Source organism: Rhinoderma darwinii, chromosome 3, assembly GCF_050947455.1.
Source record: "Rhinoderma darwinii isolate aRhiDar2 chromosome 3, aRhiDar2.hap1, whole genome shotgun sequence".
Taxonomy (NCBI): Eukaryota; Metazoa; Chordata; class Amphibia; order Anura; family Rhinodermatidae; genus Rhinoderma; species Rhinoderma darwinii.
Genome location: NC_134689.1, coordinates 169,231,168 through 169,250,583, shown reverse-complemented (window position 1 = coordinate 169,250,583; position 19,416 = coordinate 169,231,168). Strand labels below are relative to the sequence as shown.

The 19,416-nt window shown below is 42.3% G+C and overlaps 1 protein-coding gene across 2 annotated transcripts in view; it reads right to left on the bottom strand.

The window, feature by feature from the left end:
• The window catches only part of SLC38A4 (solute carrier family 38 member 4), a 121,308-nt gene that overhangs the window by 4,371 nt on the left and 97,521 nt on the right, over positions 1 to 19,416 (bottom strand). For both annotated transcript variants that reach the window (XM_075857023.1, XM_075857022.1), the window contains exons 13-15: positions 18,734 to 18,858; positions 5,357 to 5,501; positions 1,004 to 1,101 (exon numbers count right to left, since the gene is read on the bottom strand). In XM_075857023.1, the coding sequence (XP_075713138.1) occupies positions 1,004 to 1,101; positions 5,357 to 5,501; positions 18,734 to 18,858 (368 nt within the window). The remainder of the gene's footprint in view (positions 1 to 1,003; positions 1,102 to 5,356; positions 5,502 to 18,733; positions 18,859 to 19,416) is intronic.

Here is a 19,416-nt window from a genome sequence, read left to right as displayed (position 1 = left end):
ACCAAACCAGCACAGTAGAAAAGATTTAGAATAATTTATTAACCATCAGTTAAATATCGAAAAAATTGAATATAAAATGTATTTATTAAAAAAGTATTGTAGATCCCATTTCTTGGTCAAATACCAACCGCATTTTATCAAAACACAATAGAAATAAGTATCTATTATAGACTAATATATTAGTTTTTTGTTTTAAAAAACCACATGACTGGCTGACCAGGTAATTAGACCGCAGCAGGAACGTTGTGTATCAAGGGCAATTTTTTGATATTTAACTTATGGTTAATAAATTATTTTAAATCTTTTCTACTCAGCGTGTGATGTTTTGGTCCGGGAATACTATTTCCTTTTTTTTTATAGCTTATACTTTGTCTTGGACGGCACCGGACAAAATAGTCTTTATATTATCTGGGTTATTTAATTGGATACATTTCTGGTTACTTCATAACTTTTTCTTGGGGGGGTTTCGTTGTCCCCCTTTTTTTCCTTCCTTTTTTATCCTTGGGATAGATATATTTCCTTGTTATGAAATAGGAAGTCATGTAACTAACTGCAAAGAACATGTTTAGTATTTAGACATTTAGTATTTATAGTCTGTCATCCAAACCTAGAAGAAATCAGTAGTACATCATGTGTGAAGGACACTGGAAGACAATATATTATATCTGCTGTAGGGGGCGCCTTGTATTATGTGGATTTACAAAGATTTAATGTTTACACAAATAGTAGGCGTCAGGTATCAATAGTGTATTTTGTATGACAAACTTGTCAGTATTATTTTTCATAATACAAATCCCTTTGCAGCTCCAAAAAGATCAAAACGTGATTCTAATCCACACTGTACATTATTTTTCTCCTTTTAAGGAACAGTGCTCCCTCCACTGGTCACAAAGTTGTGTTGCAATCAGAAGCCTATGCTCGTAGTAGTGATTGTGTGGCGTTTGTATGATAAATATTTGAACCTATTTGTAAAGTTAATTATTAAGGGATTGTTTAGTCTTACCCCAATTTTTTGTGGTGAACGAAAAGGTTCTTTTTTCACTATTCGCAAATAAAATGCGGCAGGAAGTATGAAGATCAACATGGTTGCTGCTGACGCACCTATAGAGAAGAAAGCAATTATCTCAGTATTCTCCATAAATAGACATAGGTGGCTTTACTGTTAAAATATATTAAATGGCACGTGGTCGATGAGTATTACAGATTTAGCATTGGGGCACAAGAGCTTCAAGTTACCATTCCTCTATTTGTAATTATCACATTTATCAACATTTGCGCCACTCTGCTCATCTCAACCTTTAGGGGGGATTCACACGAGCGTGTATTCGGTCCGTGCGGGCCGCGTGGTTTTCACGCGCCACGCACAGACCAATACAAGTCTATGGGGCAGTACAGACAGTCCGTGCTTTTTGCGCAGTGTTTGTCAGCTGCGCAAAAAGCGCGACAGGTTCAATATCTCCGCGTATTTCGCGCATCACGCACCCATTGAAGTCAATGGGTGCGTGAAAACCACGCAGGTCGCACGGAAGCACTTCCGTGCGAACCGACTGAAACAGCGCACCAGCTGTCAAAAGGATGAATGTAACCAGAAAAGCACCACGTGCTTTTCTGTTTCCAAACATCCAAATGGAGTGTCTTTGAGATGAGCGAACCCGGACAATCGAACCGAACTTCACCGGGTTCGGCCGAACTCGTTTTGGCCGAACCCGGCAAAAAAATTTCCGGTACGCGACGTCCGGAGATAGTCACTGTCCAGGGTGCTGAAAGAGTTAAACTGTTTCAGCACCATGGACAGTGACTACCCAATAAACATGATCCTGTAAAAAAAAACGAAGTTCTGACTTACCGATAACTCCCGGCTTCTTCCTCCAGTCTGACCTCCCGGGATGACAATTCAGTCCAAGTGACAGCTCCAGCCAATCACAGGCCAAGCACAGGCTGCAGCGGTCACATGGACTGCCGCGTCATCCAGGGAGGTGGGGCCCGATGTCAAGAGAGGCGCGTCACCAAGGACGCGTCACCAAGAACGCGTCACCAAGGCAACGGCCGGGAAGGTCTCGGTAAGTACGAACTTTTTCTTTTTTTTTAACAGGTTGCTGTATATTGTGTTCGGCATTCACTATCGAGGGTGCTGAAAGAGTTACTGCCGATCAGTTAGCTCTTTCAGCACCTTGGACAGTGATGGGCGTCGACTAGCCTCATCTCTATGATGGCGGCTGCGCGAAAATCACGCAGCCGCGCATCATACACGGATGACACACGCAGCTGTCAAATGTTTTTTGCGCGCGCAAAACGCTGCGTTGTTTGCGCGCGCAAAAACGCAACGTCCGTCTGTATCTGCCCTAATGTAACGGCCAAAAATGGGTTATGTAAATGGAATCAGAAAGCTACTCAACATGGAAAGGTTTTGTGGGCATGTTCTGTGACATGTACAGTAGTCATTATACAGGAAGGGGGAGGAGGGATCAGGAACTAAGCTGTGTCAAAGGTGTGATCCTGTGATTTCTGCTTCCAACTTTATGAGTATGTTCACACGCGACAGTTGTTGCCGACATTTCTTCTACTGAAAATAAATTCAAAACATCAGACTGGGGTTGTTTCTGCAGCATGTGCTTGGATTTCTGCAAGACCCATTCAGAAGAATAGGACAGTTGCAGAATTTTCGGCACGCAGCCGCGCATCATACACGGATGACACACGCAGCTGTCAAATGGTTTTTGTGCGCGCAAAACGCTGCGTTGTTTGCGCGCGCAAAAACGCAACGTCCGTCTGCATCTTCCCTCACAGTCATTTTTTTGTTTTTTTAAAACAAAGGGGTGGCTAAGGCTAGGATTTGGCTCGGGTGTACCGTGTATACTTCAGGATATGTTTTCAATGTATACTTTTAAAAAAACTTTTTTAAATGAGTCAACGGCAGACATATGCAGCTGTAGCATACAGTTACATCTATGGCATATGTTCAGTGGACTGTTTGAAGTGGTCCTGTTGAACGTAATGCCCGAATGCAGTGGTAAACTAGCCTAAGCAGAAATATAGCTTAAAGCTCCCATGGCCGAATAAAAAACAAACCAGCATAGGAGAAGTGATACATGTGTAAACCGTTTTACCATACTCCCTTTTTGTAGGCTATGCTTACACAGGGCGGATACACTGTGTAAAAGTACACAGTGTTTCCGCCCTTGTCCCCGCAGGGAATTCTGGCTGAAAAACCACACCAAATTATGGTGACGTTTTTTAGCCGGAATGTCCTCTATGGAAAACAACAGGTAAAAAAAAACCTGTAGTCATGGCAACGCGTCTCTCAGACGTCCTGCAGCCTGGCCTCCTGGGATGACGTTTCACCCCGTGTGACCGCTGCAGCCTGCAATTAACTGCAGCAGTCACATGGGCTGAAACGTCATCCCTGGAGGCCTGGCTGGGCGCAAAAGCAGAGAGATCTGGGTAAGTATAATCGTCATTTTTATTTAGTTTGCGATTTTTACATTGCAAATTAGCGATTTGTTGTGTTTTTTTACCTCCCACTGAATACAATAGGGAAAATCCGCAAAAGAAAACCTGAAATTCTGCAGCATAAATTGACATGCCGCGGATTTAAAAAACCCACTGTCGGTCAATTTATGAATGTTTTTTTCTGCGCGTTTTCTAAATAGCGTTTGAATGCGATTTCAAATCTCATCCACTTTGATGCTACTGAATTACGCTGCGGATTTTCTGCAATGAAATCTGTTGTGAAAAATCTGCAGTGTTTACGCTACCTGTGGACTTTCTCTTAGGGCATGGCCCCACGTGGCAGTTTTCCTCCGCAGCTGTCCACATCAATGCCGCACAGAAACTGCGTTGCAGATTCTGCAGCGGATCTGTCCAAAATGTGCAGTAAATTGATGCGGACTAGCTGCTGCGTAGTGCGGTAAAAGTGCTTCCCTTCTCTCTATGGGCATGGCCACACGTGGCGGATTTCCTCCGCAACTGTCCGCATCAATGCCGCACAGAATCTGCGTTGCAGATTCTGCGGCGGATCTGCCCAAAATGTGCAGAAAATTGATGCGGACTAGCTGCTGCGGACTGCGGGAAAAGTGCTTCCCTTCTCTCTATCAGTGCAGGATAGAGAGAAGGGACAGCACTTTCCCTAGTGAAAGTAAAATAATTTCATACTTACCGGCCGTTGTCTTGGTGACGCGTCCCTCTTTCGCCATCCAGCCCGACCTCCCTGGGTGACGCGGCAGTCCATGTGATCGCTGCAGCCTGTGATTGGCTGCAGCCGTCACTTAGACTGAAACGTCATCCTGGGAAGCCGGACTGGAGACAGAAGCAGGGAGTTCTCGGTAAGTATGAACTTCTATTTTTTTTACAGGTTGCTGTATATTGGGATCGGTAGTCACTGTCCAGGGTGCTGAAACAGTTACTGCCGATCGCTTAACTCTTTCAGCACCCTGGACAGTGACTATTTACTGACGTCTCCTAGCAACGCTCCCGTAATTCCGGGAGCCCCATTGACTTCCTCAGTCTGGCTGTAGACCTAGAAATACATAGGTCCAGCCAGAATGAAGAAATGTCATGTCAAAAAAGCAAGACGCATCCGCAGCACACATAACATGTGCATGACATCTGCGGACTTTATTGCGGAATTTAGAATCTCCATTGAAGTCAATGGAGAACTTCTGCAATGAGTCCGCAACCAGTCCGCCACATCCATTGTATGCTGCGGACACCAAATTCCGCACCGCAGCCTATGCTCCGCAGCGGAATTTTCAGCCACGTCTAAACGAAGCCTACTAAAAAGAAGTGGAAGGCAATGGAGAAACGGCTCCGCTGCGGATTAACGCTGCGGAGTGTCCGCAGCGGAATTCAAGAGCAATTCCGCCACTTGGGGCTTTGCCCTTAGTGTTGTCAGTAATGGAGGCAAAATAAATGTACCAGTGCTATCCCAAACTTCACATGGAATTTTTGTTTGTACTTTACTCTTATTTGGCAGAGAATGTTTGGACCCGCTTTCAATTTTGCTGAATTCAATGCAGACATTTCTGCGACTGCAAATCCATTCATCTGAATGGGGGGTATTTCTGCAGCGTGTGCATGGATTTCTTCAGGCCCCATTCAGATGAATAGGATAGTCACATAAATTTATGCAAGAAATCCGCCACGTATAAATATACCCTTAAAAAAACCTTCACAGTATTTTTGGGTAGACATCTTTTTTTTTTTTAAATAGCCTGTAAAAGGTAAGTACTTTGTAATATAAAGTTAAGTTAAAAATCTAGACTGAATTTGTCACAGAAAATTCCAACTTTTTTATTTGAAAATAATAAAGGCCATAACAATAGAAAAATGTCACTGTAGAACACTTGTGTTAACCAACCTATGAATCCAAAGATATCCTTAATAGTGGGCACAAATATAACCAGGGTGTTGTTTAAGGCCAGGAGAATAAATGCTATCAGGAAATGCCGTAGTAAACTGAATGGCCTTCCAGGAAATAATAGTGTAGTGACTGATGAACGGACCTGGAAACAAAAAAAGAATTCGTTATGTGGAGATCTTAGGCCCCGTTCACATCACCGTTGCCCTACCGTTGAGAGGTTTCGTCGGAGGTTTCCGTCGGGTTAACCCCTCAACGGAAAGGTAAACGGAAACCTAAGCTTCCGTTTCCCTCCCCATTGATCTCCTCACCAACGGAACCCCTCAGCGGAAAGCGACGGTGATGTGAATATAGCCTTACAGATGAAACTTTACTGAATTTTAAGAAAGCACATGTGTATTATGAAGAACTACTCCAAAACAATGAATGAACCGTTTCATATACGCATGGATGAGAATTCTGTACATTTATGGGGTCTCTTTATGTATTCCTTGTCCATGGACGAGATGTAAATATACAAAAATGTCCCCTTTGCAGCCATAGTATCTGAGACCAACATTTGGGGACTATTGTAATATTACATCAGGAAATCGGCATGTATTCTATACTTTGTTATTTGTGCTATATTTATGTGGATGCTGAAAAAAGCAAAAGTGCATTCATTGTGTACAAAATAAAGAATATTCAACGTATTTTCCAGGTATGTCAGGTACATTTGAAGAAAATGTTCACATATACCTGTCATACTTGCTAGAAGATTTATTTGATGCTTTGCAATGATTTACCTCTTATACTTTTATATGGTTCAGATTTTATATCTGGATCAGCAAAAGGGCCCAAATTTTCATTAAGGGTGCAGTCACACGTGGCGTACTTGCACTGTAAGCAATGCAGGCCAATAGGTAAAATATTTTGCAACGAAAGAACTGGAGAAATCTGTCTGAATTACAGAATATTTTTCCCGTAGGTAAGTTTTCCGCAGCGTATGTTTATGCTGAGGAAATACAAAGCAAGTATGCCACATGTGACTGCAACCTTAGGGTAAGTTCACATGTAGCGTAAACACTGCAGATATTTCTTTCTAGATTTTCTGTGTGGGAGACGTGTGGAAAATAACTTGCTGTATAGATTTTCAATCTGCAGAATGTCAATTTAGGTTGCAAGAACGATGTGGAATATTCGCACAGAAAATCTGTACATAAATTCTGCAGTGTTTAAACTATGTGTCAACTCACCCTTAGGCCTTGTTCAAACAGTGCAGATTTAGGCAGATTTTGCATGGGTTTTTTTTAAGCTAAAACCAGGACTGGAACCTAAATAGAAGAAATATATAATGGAAGGCCTTATACGTAGGTTTCCTCTCCTGGATCCAATTCTGGTTTTGCCTTTTATGTATCCTGCATACATAGAAGCTGTATTTTATGCTGAAACTCGAATCCGTCAGATCAGCGGGACTGACGGCTTCAGTGAGATGCAGGACCCGCTGTCATCTAAGCCGTAAGTCCCGTGGACTTGACATATTCAGGTTTAAGCGCAGGATACAGATTCTATGTATCCAGGATGCAGCTTATATGTGTCCAGGATACATAGAAGCTGTATCTCAAAAAGTAAAAAAATCTGCACCAAAAAACTTGTCAAAAAACTCAGTGTGAACTCCCCCTAATACAAAAAAAGGGCTTAAAGGTTTACATAGCCTTTGAATATATTTTTAATATGGCATAGGGCCAATGGAATGACACACTTTTTATGGGTTTAGCAGGGCACTTTATATGTAGCTCTCAGTGTACAACATTAACAGCATATGCACCAAAATATTTCTCAAGCATACGTAACATTCTTATCCACATTTACACAACGAATGGACTGGATGTCCAAAGCCGAGATTTCACTGCAGTAGGAAGAAGAAGTAGGTGAAAGTTCACAAGTGCCCTGTGACAGATTAAATTACTGCGAACAAAATGTTATGGGTGTGGAGAGGAAGATGTTGCTATCTGCAAGCTCAAATTCATTTCCACTAGATTCTTAAATAAAACTGCTGGCTGTGCAGTGTGCTCTCCATTCATGGATCTGAAGGAACGTGTTCAGTGATGTCCTGGAATGATATGGGCCTTCTCCAAACATGTTTCTCAGATTGATGCACTGTGCTGATGATGTTTTACAATGCGCCGAATATTTGAAACTTTGATGAGAAAGTTTGTAATTCTTCTTCTTTTAGGCCAGGATCGCATACAGACTTTTGAAGCGGTTTTTTTGGCTCCGCTTTTTTGAGCCAAACACAGGAGTGGACTCAAAAGAAGGAAGATGCATCAGTCTTTTCTTTATACCTTTCCTTCCTTTTGAATCCACTTCTGGCTTTCGGTTTAAAAAAATAAACCAAAAACGGAATCAAAACTGTGCGTGTGTGATCCTGGCCTTAAAGAGGCTCTGTCACCAGATTCTCAAATCCCTATATCCTATTGCATGGGATCGGCGCTGCAATGTAGATAACAGTAATGTTTTTTTTTTGTTTTTTTAAAACGTTCATTTTTGGCCAAGTTATGAGCAATTTTATATATATATGCAAATGAGGTTTGAAATGGACAACTGGGCGTTTTTTTTTCATTATGTCCAACTGGGTGTGTATTGTGTTTTTAACTGGGCATGTTTACATGTATGACGCTGACCAATCAGTGACCAGTCAGCATCATACACACCTCTCCATTCATTTACACAGCAGCGATGTGCAGCCACATAAACAGAGATTAACGTTAATCAAGTGTCCTGATAATGAATACACATGAAATCCAGCCTGGACGTCATGTGTATTCAGAATCCTGACACTTCTGAATCTTTTCTGTGAGATTTCCAGCAAGTGAAACAAAATCTCGTTTACCTCCGTAATCTCCCGAGATTTTGTTTCCCTTGCTAGAAATCTCAAAGAAAAGATTCAGAAGTGTCAGGATTCTGAATACACATGACGTCCAGGCTGGATTTCATGTGTATTCATTATCAGGACACTTGATTAACGTTAATCTCTGTGTATGTGGCTGCACATCGCTGCTGTGTAAATCAATGGAGATGAGTGTATGATGCTGACTGGTCACTGATTGGTCAGCGTCATACACGTAAACACGCCCAGTTAAAAACACAATACACGCCCAGTTGGACATAACGAAAAACAAAAACACCCAGTTGTCCATTTCAAACCTCATTTGCATATATATAAAATAGGTCATAACTTGGCCAAAAATGAACGTTTTAAAAAAAACAAAAACGTTACTGTTATCTACATTGCAGCGCCGATCACATGCAATAGGAGATAGGGGTTTGAGAATCTGGTGACAGAGCCTCTTTAAAGGGGTTCTCCGATCAGCTGACTGATTGTGCTGCAGCGTTCGTCAACGCCTTCTTAAAGTTTACAGGAACAGTACTGTGCACATCCCTAGTGGCTGTGCCTGGTATTGCAGTTCCGATCCTATTCAAGTGAATGGGACTGAGCTGCAATCCCAGGCACTGCCGCTACGGATGTGTATGGTGATGATTGCCATAGCAACTTCAGTCATCTGATCGGTGGGGTGTCAAGAGTCGGACCCCCACCGATCTGATACTGATGGTCTATCCTAAAGATAGGCCATCAATATGAAATGCCTGGAGAACCTCTTTAATGAACTTTTAGTTACTATTTGGTCAACGGGACAGGGAACCCATGGGGAAATTATATTCTCTGTGTCTTTTCCTGCAGCCTATATAGTGCTGTCTACACAGGTAAAAGAGCCTAGGTAATTTGCGTGGAATTTTTTAGTATGAAAAAATATAAGACGTTTGTTAATTTCTAATAGTAAATACATAATGATATTTCATATTATATGTTATATTAAACATCGGCAGTGGAATCCAATGTGTATTTATTGAGTGAGCTAGTACATATATCAATAGAGTCTTGCTCTTTCTCTCTAAGGGCGGATTTACCCGAACGTGATTTGCGTCCGTGCAACCCGCGTGAATTTCACGCGGGTCGCACGGACCTATGCAAGTCTATGGGGCAGTGCAGACTGTCCGTGATTTTTGCGCAGCGTGAGTCCGCTGGGTAAAACTCACGACAGGTTCTATATTTCGGCGTTTTTCACGCATCACGCACCGATTGACGTCAATGGGTGTGTGAAAATCACGCGCACCACACGGAAGCACTTCCGTGGGACGCGCGTTATTCGTGCAACAGCAGTAAAAAAGTGAATGCAAACAGAAAAGCACCACGTGCTTTTCTGTTTACAAACATCCAAACGGAGTGTCATTAATGATGGCGGCTGCGTGAAAAGCACGCAGCCGCGCATCCATATGAACATGGCACACGGAGCTGTTAAGTGCCTTTTGCGCACACAAAACGCTGCGTTTTTTGCGTGCGCAAAACGCACACGCTCGTGTAAATCCGCCCTTAGTGGGCCTGACAGCTCAACATTCACTAGCTGGTACCCCCGAATGCCTCCCTGTCGCACAGAGAACATATTATTCTAGTCTTCAACAATGCCACTGCACTAAAGGAGCTGCTGATCCAATGTTGGAGATAGGGGACTGCTCTGTGTGGCCTCTGCTCATCACATTTAGAGCATGACCAGAAGTGGCGGAATTGCTCTGCAATTCCGCTGCGGACAGTCCGCTGCGGAAATCCGCAGCGTACACGTTTCTCCATTGCTTTCCACAGCTTTTTAGTGAGGTTCGTTTACACATTGTGGAAAACTCCGCTACGGACCATAGGATGCGGTGCGGAATCTGGTGTCCGCAGCATACACTGGTTGTTGCGGACGTGTAGCGGACTTGTTGCGGACTCATTGCGGAATTTCTCCATTGACTTCAATGGAGAGTCAAAATTCTGCGATCAAGTCCGCAGGTGTTATGTGTGCTGCGGAGCGTATTTGTTTTACGAACATGACATTTCTTCATTCTGGCTGGACCTATGTATTTCTAGGTCTACAGCCAGACTAAGGCCCCATGCACACTAACGTAAAAACGCCCGTAATAACGGGCCGTTATTACGGCACGGGCAGGCCCATAGAAGTCAATGGGGCTCCCGTAATTACGGGTGACTACGTGTGGGCACCCGTAATTACGGGAGCGTTGCTAGGCGACGTCAGTAAATAGTTACTGTCCAGGGTGCTGAAAGAGTTAAGCGATCGGCAGTAACTGTTTCAGCACCCTGGACAGTGACTTCCGATTACAATATACATCAACCTGTAAAAAAAATAGAAGTTCATACTTACCGAGAACTCCTTGCTTCTTCCTCCAGTCCGGCCTCCCGGGATGACGTTTCAGTCCAAGTGACGGCTGCAGCCAATCACAGGCTGCAGCGGTCACATGGACTGCCGCGTCATCCAGGGAGGTCAGGCTGGATGTCAAGAGAGGGACGCGTCACCAAGGCAACGGCCGGTAAGTATGAATTTATTTTACTTTTACTAGGGAAAGGGCTGTCCCTTCTCTCTATCCTGCACTGATAGAGAGAAGGGAAGTACTTTCACCTCAATACGCAACGGCTAGTCCGCATCAATTTAATGCCCGTTTTAGGCAGAGCCGCAACAGAATTATGTGCGGCATTGATGCGGACAGTGGCGGAAGAAATACGCCACGTCTGGTCATGCCCATATACCGCTATCAGACATGCAGACATAGGGCACATTCAGATGTGGTGGAATTGCTGTTGAATTCCGCTGCGGATAGTCCGCAGCAGCCGTTTTTTAATTGGTTTCTATACATTTTTAGGAAACTTAGGTAAGACATTGCGGAAAATAACTGTGCGAAACTTAGGGTATGTTCACACGGCGGGGGTCCGTAACGGCTGAAATTACGGGGATGTTTCAGCCTGAAAACATCCCCGTAATTTCAGCCGTACCGGCATGTGCAGGCGCTTGAACGCCGCGTCAATTACGGCCGTAATTAGCGCTGCTATTCATTGGAGTCAATGAATAGCGGCTCCAATTACGGCCAAAGAAGTGACAGGTCACTTCTTCTACGCGGGCGTCAATTTACGCGCCGTCATTTGACAGCGGCGCGTAAATATACGCCTCGTGTGAACAGACAAACGTCTGCCCATTGCTTTCAATGGGCAGATGTTTGTCAGCGCTATTGAGGCGCTATTTTCAGGCGTAATTCGGGGCAAAAACGCCCGATTTACGTCCGTAAATAGGCCGTGTGAACATACCCTTAGGCTGCGGTGCGGAATTTACACCCCGCAGCATGCTCATTATGTTGCGAAGAAGCAGCGGAATTTCACTACGGAGAAATCTGCGGCAAGTCTGCTGTGATATCTGCAACGTCTGAATTATCTGTCAAATATCAAAATGTTACTGCAGATTAATTGCGAATTTGCAGCAACATTTGCAGCGGAAAAATTCCGCCACGTCTGAACATACCCATAGGGCATGGCCAGAGGTGGCGGAATTGCTGTGGAATTCCGCAGCGGACAGTTCGCAGTGGAATTCTCCAGCGGCCGTTTTCTACATTTGTTTCAATACATTTTGAGGCAAGTTAGTTCAGATGTGGTGGAAAACTCCGCTGCGGACTATAGGCTGCGGTGCGGAATTTTCCCTTTGCAGCATGCACTGTCTGTTGCGGAGAAGCGGAATTTCACTGCATATTTCAGGGTTTGCAAAAACTGAAATCTGTGGCAAGTCCGCTGTTTTTTCTGCAACGTCTGAATTACCTGTCAAATATGCAAATGTTGGTGCAGATTCGTTGCGTAATTGCCCCAAATCTGCACCAACAGTTGCAGTGGAAAAACTCTGCCACGTGTGAACATGGCCTTATTGGGGAGCTGTGAAGAGGTATCGGATTGTGGCAGTTATTGGAAGTTGGTCAGACAGTAAATATAACAATATATTGTGGCACCCCCTACACTGTGAGCAGGATTTTTAATGTTAATAAAGTTGCTAATACTATCAATGTGCTGTGATTTCACTTAATTTATAAAAATATAAAATGTATAAATCACAAAATATCTTATATTTTCACATACTAACCACCTTCATATTTTGGTTTAAAGGTAGAATATTCATGTAAATTATTAATGCTACATTACAAATGATAAAATACTATTATCTATTAAGTACAGTGCCATTAAGAGTAATGTGGGCACTGACGTGTTGTGCTATACCGTGCTCCGGGTTATAGTACACTAAAAATAACCTGATCATAAATTGCTATCACAAATGAGGAAGGGCTACCATGTTGTTAACACTGCTTGAAAATGTAAGGCCACCTGTTTGCTGTTTGCCTAGCAGATACTTTCTGTTCTGAAAACATCGTTTCAGGCTATATGTACCATGAAAGTCACTATTAATCAAGTTTTAGGCCATGTTAACACAGTATATTTTAAAGCTTTTTTTCAGAGCGTAAAACACTTGTATTATGCTCCGAAATACACTTGAAATACACCTACAAGCAGCTTCCATTGATTTCAATGGGAATACACAGTGTAGTTCATATAAGGCGTATTTTTACACTGCTGAATTTAAAAAATGGCTCGTATAAATACGCTTTGTAAAAAAACAAGTGGCATGCTACTTCTTGTAGAGTTTTACAAGCTGATATTTTCCATTTCAGATTGATCACACCCCAAGGAGGAAAGTGTTCAGCTGAGAGCTTCTGCACCATCGTTTTAGCAACGGCGGGGGTCTCAGCACCTGGACCTCCACCGATACAAACTTTTGATATTTCTCTATGACATATCAAAAGTTGATGAAAGTATTGTTACTCTCTATGTCCCCCTGCACACGGCCGTAGCCGTAATCCTGGTCCGTGACTACGGCTACAGCTGGCCATGGACAGTCACCTGCATTTGCGGGCCGTGCTCCCATATGGGAGGGCGGTCCGTAAAATAAGAAAATAGAATATGTCCTATTTATGGTGGAGCCTTTCTACGGCCCAGACACCTTCCCATAAATATACGGGAAGGTGTATGTGGGCTATAGAAATTAATGGGTCCGTACTTTGATCCGCAATTACGGTCCGTAATTGCGGATCAAAATTACGGCCGTGTGCTTTGGGCGTAAGGAGGAAGTTTAACTAGACCTCAGTAAACAGTAATTATATAACTGGTGGCTCAATCGAGAAGGAATTTGGGTCTTGGTAGGAAAACACAAGTTTTAGGCCAAACACGCATGTGCACATGCATATGCACAACTATAAACATGCACAAAAGGTATGCACACATACTGTACATACACACAGATATAGACATATACACAGACAAATACAATAACCTACATCAATGCATGCATATGCACACATTCGCACACATACACACACACACACACACACATACACGCACACACAAACACACACACACCTACATAAGTGCATAGTCAAATGCATACTAAATATTTTGACACACATTCTTACACACAAGCACACACACATACACAGATAACAAAACAAGCTTTAAAAAAAAAAATGTTTTTTTTTTAAATAAAAATAAATAAATAATAATAATCATGAATACAATTGTCTGAAATCCTATTACCTAACATCTAACATTTGCCATAAAAAAACAAACACTCCAGGGCATCGTACATTTGCCATGACAACAGTAACGCCAGCGTGCAGGAGCAACTTTCCACGTCCGATGTTAGGCCTCATGCACACGACCATAGCCATGTGCACGGCCGTGATTTTCGGGCAAATCGCGGGCCATGCACATGGCCGCGTGCATTATTACCTATGAGCCTGGACCGCAGAACACGGCCGTAATAAGACATGTTCGTTCTTTCTGCGGTCCAGACTCCTGGGCCATGCACGGACCGTGGAAACCACGGTCGTGTGCATGGGCCCACAGGAATGAATGGGGCCGCAATTCTCCCATGGATTTTCGGGGGAATTGCAGGCCGCAAAAGCGCGTTCGTGTGCACGGGGCCTTAGTTTGGGCGGGAGAGTATAACTGCACTGGCACTTTAGTAGTGTGTGTATAGGAATAAGGCTCTCACCTCAGAAAGGCAAGGAGAAATGTTCCTATCCACAAATCAGCGCTTTTCTGGTACTGTGTGTCAATCATTTGTACCGATCAGTATGACAATGAGTTGTACCAATCAGTGTGTCCGTAGATTATATAAGATATTAAACATTGCGCCCTTTTCCATTATTAGGACCAATGTAGATATCCCCCCGCCCCCATAGCTGGTCCCAAGGATAGGTTCTTATGAACATTTTCTGAGGAGGACCTCTTTAATTATTAATCTTCTCCATTTGTCATAAAACTAAATCTTTTATGGTGTCAGCAAGAAAATTGTTAGGGATCTATGTGCTGTGTGACTTGATAAAGTACAGTATAGTACTTTAATACTAATAAAGTATTTCAATTCTGGTGACTGCCAGAACAAAGGCCAGGGGTATAAGTAGAATTCATAAGGCCCCATAGTAACATAGTAAACCTAGTTGACAGTAAACTAAACTGTAGTAATGCAAATAGCAGCATAGCTATTTATACCTGAGCAGCTTTTAAAGTGACGTATAGTAGTGTCGTATATCAGATCTACTGCATAAAGGACAACCCACATAGCAGAGCTGGATAGCATAGAGCCATCAATCTGTGTTCCCCACGAAAAGGAAAGCACTTCATGCACCTGAGCGGGGACCCTTAGCCTTTGGGCTATATATATATATATATATATATATATATATATATATATATATATATAATTTTAATTGACTGCACATGAGAAGATTCACAAAAGAGTCTGAAGAGCATTTTTTGCTGTATTCCTAGCTCTTTTTTGTTTGAGGAGGTTATTTATTATGAGCTTGGTGAGCTGAGATTGATAACCACAGTGTCTGGTGCTTGGACAAACATTCTCATTTCAAGCCCCAGGCAGAATAAACAAGCGAGATTGTCCATGACTGAAGCTCGTACAATTCATACATACACATACACAGACACACATACACACATGTGTATATATATATATCTCACCTTGGAATGTGTATTCCTAATCATATTTTGTGAAGTGCCTTTAGGCTATTTTACATTCTTTAGCATCAGTGTCTACTACTTGCTGACAGCATTTATCCAGAGTGACAGGTCAAATGTGTTCTCTTGAATTTATTAAAGTGTAGACAATAGGACACTTTCATACATTCAGAATCTTTTGTGTTTTCACACTAATATAGTTGACTTTATTCTGCGATATTAAATTCTTAATTATTATTATTATTAAATATTAATAAGTGATATAATTAGTACACAAATATGTGCATGTAATACATTTATGGTAGAGCTCTGAAAGTAAAGGCTCTATTACACCGGCCGATTTTGGCCCATGCAGCGAGCGCCGATCAATGAGACAGCTTGTTGATCGCCGCTTGTTTGCTCCTGTCACACTGGGCTATGGATGGAGACGAGCGGTCGTTACACCAATCGCTCGTCCCCATACATTATTATCATGTCGGCAGAGAGATGCGCTGGCGCCAACGATATTTTTTAGAACGATACGATCAGCAGATGAAGGAGCGTTTGCTCGTTCATCTGCTAATCGCTGCCATGTTTACACAGGGCAATTATTCTATAAATGATCGTTTGCCTGATAATTGACCAGTGTAAAATCCCATTTAAACATTGCAGCAGCGTCTCTGAGCAAACATTTTTAACATTTTATGACAACAAGATTATATTTAGAGCACATGAAAGGCAATACTGCCATAACAAGCCAACAGCTGCCTTAAATCTTCACGGCCCAGGCTCCAGTAAAAGCTATTGCATATTCACCTTCATTCAGGAACTTTCACTACATGAAAAGTGAACTATTGACAGTACAGCAGAGGGCGCTATAGATAAGGATTGTTATACTAGGGATTTCCTATTTTATTGTACAGTTACATGCTGTAGCTATTCAATTACATCAATATTTATTCTTTTAGAATGGCAGCATTAGTGTGAACTGTCGCTTAAAATAAGGTTTAATCATTGCAAATAAAGTTTTACTTTTTGCCTTTTGTTCAATCTACTATTTCATTTTATGTATTTTAACCCTTCTCCACGCCAATAATATTCTCTTAACCCCTTAGTGACCAGCCCATTTTAGGCCTTAATGACCAAGCTATTTTATTCGTTTTTCTATAGTCACATTCAAAGAGCTATAACGTTTTTATTTTTTCGTCTACATAGCTGTATGAGGACTTGTTTTTTGCGGGATTAGTTGAGCTTTTTAATAGCACCATTTTTGGGTACATATAATTTTTATATTAACTTTTATTAACCTTTTTGGGGGGGATTATAAAAAAAAACTGAAATTCCGCCATTGTTCTATGCGTTTTTAAATTGACGCCGTTCACTTTGCGACGTAAATAACATGTTCCCCTTATTCTATGGGTCGGTACGATTACGGCGATACCACATATGTGGAGGTTTTTTTATGTTTTACGACTTTTGCACAATAAAAACACTTTTGAACTAAAATTATTTGCTTTTGCATCGTCGCTTTCCAAGAGCCGTAATTTTTTTATTTTTCCATCAATGTAGTGATTTTTTGGGCTTGTTTTCTGCGGGACAAGACGTAGTTTTGAATGGTACTGTTTTGGGGTACATGGGACTTATTGATTCATTTTTATTATGACTTTTTTGGGGGGCAATGGAAAAAAATTGCAATTTCGCCATCGTTTTTTGCGTTTTTTTTTTACGGTGTTCACTTTGCGGTTTAAATTACATATTAACTTTATTAATGGAGTCATTACGGTCGCGGCGATACCACATATGTGTACTTTTTTTTTTTTTTTACACTTTTACTAAATAAAACCACTTTTTATGGAAAAAAATGGTTTTATTTATTTTTTTACTGTACTTTTTATTAATAATCTTTATTTCACTTTGATGACTGATTTTATTAGTCCCACTAGGGGACTTTACTGTGCGATCTTCCGATCGCTGCTATAATGCTCTGGTATACTTCGTATACCAGAGCATTATTGCCTGTCAGTGTAAATCTGACAGGCAATCTGTTAGGACGTGCCTCCGGCGCGTCCTAACAGGCATATGTCCAGGGCAGACCTGGGGGCTTTTATCAGTCCCCCGGCTGCCATGACACCCCATCGGAGACCCGCGATTTCATTCGCGGGCCGCCGATGGGTGACAGAGGGAGCTCACTCCCTCTGTAAACAAAGTTAAATGCCGCGGTCGCTATTGACGGCGGCATTTAACGGGTTAAACGGCCGCGATCGAAGTAAACTTCGATCGCGGGCGTTGGAGCAGGAGCTCAGCTGTCATCAGACAGCAGAGCCCCGGCTCCTGCCTGCACGGGAGACCCGTGCAGGACTTAGACTAGGCTGACGTGAAAAGGCGTCAGCCTAGCCTAAAGCCCATTAGTGCATCACGTAAAAAGGCGTATTAGTGGTCACTAAGGGGTTAAAAGCCTGTTATATTAGGTCCTGCTGTTTTACAGTAAAATACAATTTCAGCATATAATGAAGTTGATGACATAAGGACAAATGCCAAAAGGGCATGGCCAGACGTGGCGTATTTCTGCCGACACTGTCCGCATCAATGCCGCACATAATCTGCGTTGCAGATTCTGTTGCGGCTTTGCATAAAATGTGCAGTAAATTGATGCGGATTAGCCGTTGCGTATTCAGGTGAAGAGGTACTTCCTGCTGTCTTTTAAAACATTTCATCTCTGGCTATAGACCTCGAAACACATAGGTCCAGCCAGAATGAAGAAATATCCTGTTCGTAAAACCAATCCGCAACGCAACACACATAACATCTGCGGATTTCATTGCGGAATTTTGAAACTCCATTGAAGTCAATGGAGAAATTCCGCAATAAGTCCACAACAAGTCCGCAACAAGTCCGCAACAGCCTATGCTGCGCAGCTGAGTTTTCCACCACGTGTGCACGAACCTAACTAAAAAGGTGTGGAAACCAATGGAGAAAATGTCCGCTGCGGATTTCGCAGCGGATTGGCCGCAGCGGAATTCCAGAGCAATTCCGCCACGTCTGGGCATGCCCTAATTGTAGCGACACAAGCAATGGGCGTTCTGAGCAGTTGCCAATCAGGTACACAGTGACGGTTACATAATACATTGCCCCTCCAGTCTCTTGAACATAACAGGACCTAGTAGGGACCCTGTTCCTAAAGCTGTAAATGGAGTAAATTACTTTCTGTCCCACTAACAGCATTTGGAGCTCTGCACGTAAAAATATTTGGTGCGTAGTGCTTGGGAGCTAGACTGGTGTGACCAATGTCCACAAGAATAAGAAGCACCTTCATGTTTTCCTATGAATTCAGAAATACTCAATCTACATAATTGACTTTCTCCTATATACTGGGTAACCACATTCATATGCAGGTGCTGTTTTCTGTTATCATCCATAAGTCTAGGTCACACATTTCATTTAAAAAACTTTAGGTATATATAAATACTTACAGGAAATAATACAATTGGCACTGTCAAGGTAACAGCCACAAGTACAGCCAGGCGAACACAGAGAAGAAGGGTGTCGAATTTATACACTTTTGTGTACGTGTGAAGCAATTCATCTTGAACTTCACCTGCAAGATTTGGAGACATGAAAGAACATGGTTACAAGAAACAGAGGGCATAACCTCAATATTATATATATGGGTTATTGTGTTACCTCATTTTAAAAGGGGTGTCCAGCAAGTAAAGTGTCCTCTGTAAAATGCCTGTGTATTTCCAATGCAGAACATGGTGCCATGTCACTATGTCATTTATAGTCACTCAGAATCCACCAGAGTAAGACTCGTGACGGGGTCTTTCTGCTCTGCATTGTTAGGGGAATTTCCTCTATTAAGTCCACTTTCCCTATTGGGGCAGATGGACAGGGGTTGCCCTGGGTAGCAATACCTTTTATAAGTCACTTAGCCTGAGATTGACTGTAATTGATATGCAATTGATAGAAATTCAAGGTGGCTCCTAATACCCATAAATAAATTCAGGTCCATTAATATTCCACTAACACTGGAATAAGAGTACACATATTTATTATAAGGAAGAGCATTGCGGGTAACTCTTTTGACATAGAATAATAGTTGTGTGTAAAGGCCCTCTAAACAATGGGAGGATCTTTTTTTAATTTAATAAATTGC